Source organism: Echinops telfairi, unplaced genomic scaffold (genome assembly GCF_000313985.2).
Source record: "Echinops telfairi isolate 266 unplaced genomic scaffold, ASM31398v2 ScPeMD7_5167;HRSCAF=5991, whole genome shotgun sequence".
Taxonomy (NCBI): domain Eukaryota; kingdom Metazoa; phylum Chordata; class Mammalia; order Afrosoricida; family Tenrecidae; genus Echinops; species Echinops telfairi.
The window spans coordinates 326,785-329,679 of NW_022109066.1; the positions used below are offsets into that span (position 1 = coordinate 326,785).

Consider the following 2,895-nt stretch of genomic DNA (forward strand, 5'->3'; position numbering starts at 1 on the left):
TACTTAATATTTTCAAAGTCCATTAAAATGGATTGGGGTGACAAAAGAACAAACCAAATCATAAGTAAGGAAGAGGTGTGCTGTGTATGTGTGTACATGTGTATGTGGGGGCAGAAGTGCTGAAGGACCCAGGATCCTCCTTTTTTGTGTGTCCAAACTGTATTCAAGTATACATGAATGTGCGACTTCTGAGCGGCTCTCTTTCTGCTGTTCCAGGATAGAATGAGAAATGGCACCGCAATCACAGACTTCATTCTCCTAGGCTTTCCTGGGATCCAAGGACTACAAACTCCTCTTTTTATAGTAGTTTTTCTTGTCTACATATTAACCATTGCCGGCAATGGGCTCATTATTGTCATAGTCTGGGCTGAGCCTAAGCTACAAATTCCAATGTATTTCTTCCTTTGCAACTTGTCCTTCCTTGAGATCTGGTACACCACCACAGTCATCCCCAAACTGCTAGAAACCTTTGTGGTGGCAAGAGCAGTCATTTGCATTCCTTGCTGCTTGGTACAAGCCTTCTTCCACTTCTTCCTGGGCACTACAGAGTTCCTCATTCTCACTGTCATGTCTTTTGATCGCTACATAGCCATCTGCAAGCCCCTCCGTTACTCCACCATAATGACCAGCAACCTCTGCCTGCAGCTGGCCCTCAGCGCTTGGGGAGGAGGTTTCACCATTGTCTTCTGTCAGATGCTACTGCTTGCCCAGCTGTCATTCTGTGGCAACAATGTCATCGATCATTTCTATTGTGATGTTGGTCCCATCTTGAAAGCAGCCTGTGCTGACACCACTCTTTTGGAGCTCCTGGGTCTCATGGCAACCGCCTTAGTAATCCCAGGTTCACTCTTATTTACCATGATTTCTTACATCTACATCTTATCTACCATTCTACGCATTCCTTCGGCTTCTGGACGCCAGAAGGCTTTCTCTACCTGTGCCTCTCACCTCACTGTTGTCACCCTGCTCTACGGAGCTGTTCTGTTCATGTACCTGAGACCCTCCACACACTCCTCCTTTAAGATTAATAAGGTGGTATCTGTGCTCAATACTATCCTTACCCCACTTCTGAATCCCTTTATTTACACCATTAGAAACAAAGAGGTGAAGGGTGCCCTAAGGAAGGCAATGACTTGTCCAAAGGCTCATCATCAAGAGTAAAACATGAAGCAAAGTCCATAGTTTTAACTGGAGTGTGTGAGGAGTACTTGAAGTTCACGAGAGAACCAGTTCTAATAGCTGGAGATATCTGCAGATTTAGAGAAGCCTATTGTGGTGGTTATGTAATTTTGTGTTAACTTGAAGTGGAGGGGTGGAGTGTAGCCTGGCAATCAGGTAACAGCCTGTGGGTGTGGTCTTCTCATAAGAAGGATCCTGGGAACTTCCTCTCTCTCTCTGCTTCACTCTCCTGCTATCGAGTCACTCAGAGAGCTGCCAGAGCCACTGCCATTGGATCAACACAACTCTACACCTACCAGCAGTGATGTTTCTGCATTCTGCATCATTGTATGCGGCTTCGTGAGTCTGAAGAGGGACTTATGAACTAGTATTGGACTGATTGACGAGTTGGACTGGGTTGAGATGCTTTGTTGATACATAATTACTTCTTGATATAAAACTCTCTCTTACACATTTATGAGTGTCACTGGATTTGTTTTTCTAGTCAACCCAGCCTAACACACCTACTTAGGTCCAATGGTGATGTTTCTAACATCATCAGTGATGAACATTAAGACATTCAAGGAGCCACAAGTTAGATCTGATTTCTTTCACCATATGAAATATCAAGGTCTAAAGACACCAACAATGGTCCAAATTCCACTGTTTTTCAGCCTCAGTGACCGGAGGAGCTACATGGGTATTTTGTAGTACAGAGTTTGAGACTTCACAATGGGCTGTTTTGGGGTTTCTTGAATCCAAAAATGTAGGTAGCTCATCTCTCACCTATAGAGTAACAAGCTCACGAGGCTCATCCAAGCAATATCATTAACAGCCACCTACATATATCCACCTACAAAATTAATAATTTTTCCATTATCAACAACTTGAATAACAAGTTGAGTTGATCAACATATCTGAAACAAATCCTGACTTGACACTGAGCTTATGAGTTTATTTGTTACTAAAAGTATACAGTTAAGTAATGTCGTTATTATGTGTTCCACAGAATATTGGTTATTGAAAACTGGATTTATTATTCAAACTTAGAAAAGGTTAAGCAGGTTCTTTCACTACCGATCTTCTTTTTTTAAAAAAATAATTTTATTGGGGGCTCTTACAACATCCCATACATCAATTTTATCAAGCATATTTGTACATATGTTGCCATCATCATTTCTAAAACATTTTCTACTTGAGCCCTTGGGATAAGTTCCTCTTTTTCTCCTCCCTCTCCCAATCTTCCACCCTTGTGAATCCTTGGTCAATTACATATTATTATTATTTCATAACTTACACAGTCTGTTGTCTCCCTTCACCCACATTTCTGTTATTTGTCCCCCTTTTTTGGGGGGGAGGCTATCTATCCAACCTTGTAATGGATTCTCCCTTTCTCCCCCTTCCCCCTCTCTGACCATCCCTACCCTCATGATATTGCTACCCTCACTATTGTTCCTAAGAGATTTTATCTGTACTATGGATCTTCTTAGGAACTTTTTAAACCTATGTTGAAGAAAACATTTTCCCAATCCCATGATTATGTATATGTGTGATGATTAATTTTACATGTAAACTTTGTTTAGTAAAACACTAGTCTAGTTACTGTTAAGAAGAAATTACATATGATTAAATCCATTGGCTTAAGTGAAGCAGATTACCATCTGTGTAAGTCTGGGTACTCTAGAGAAACAAATCCACAGAAACTCATGTACAAGACAGCGTTTTATATAAAGGGTA

At 41.1% G+C, this 2,895-nt stretch overlaps 1 protein-coding gene across 1 annotated transcript; it reads left to right on the forward strand.

Annotated features, from left to right (window-relative positions):
• The first annotated feature begins 222 nt into the window (after nucleotides 1-222).
• On the forward strand, nucleotides 223-1,161 carry LOC101660097 (olfactory receptor 6X1). The gene has a single exon (XM_004713917.1). It carries the CDS (start codon nucleotides 223-225, stop codon nucleotides 1,159-1,161), a length of 939 nt encoding a protein of 312 aa, XP_004713974.1.
• Nucleotides 1,162-2,895: the final 1,734 nt, after the last annotated feature.

Bases quoted from the DNA above. Each gene is read 5' to 3' on its own strand.
- LOC101660097 (XM_004713917.1), top strand. From the start codon at position 223: ATGAGAAATGGCACCGCAATCACAGACTTCATTCTCCTAGGCTTTCCT.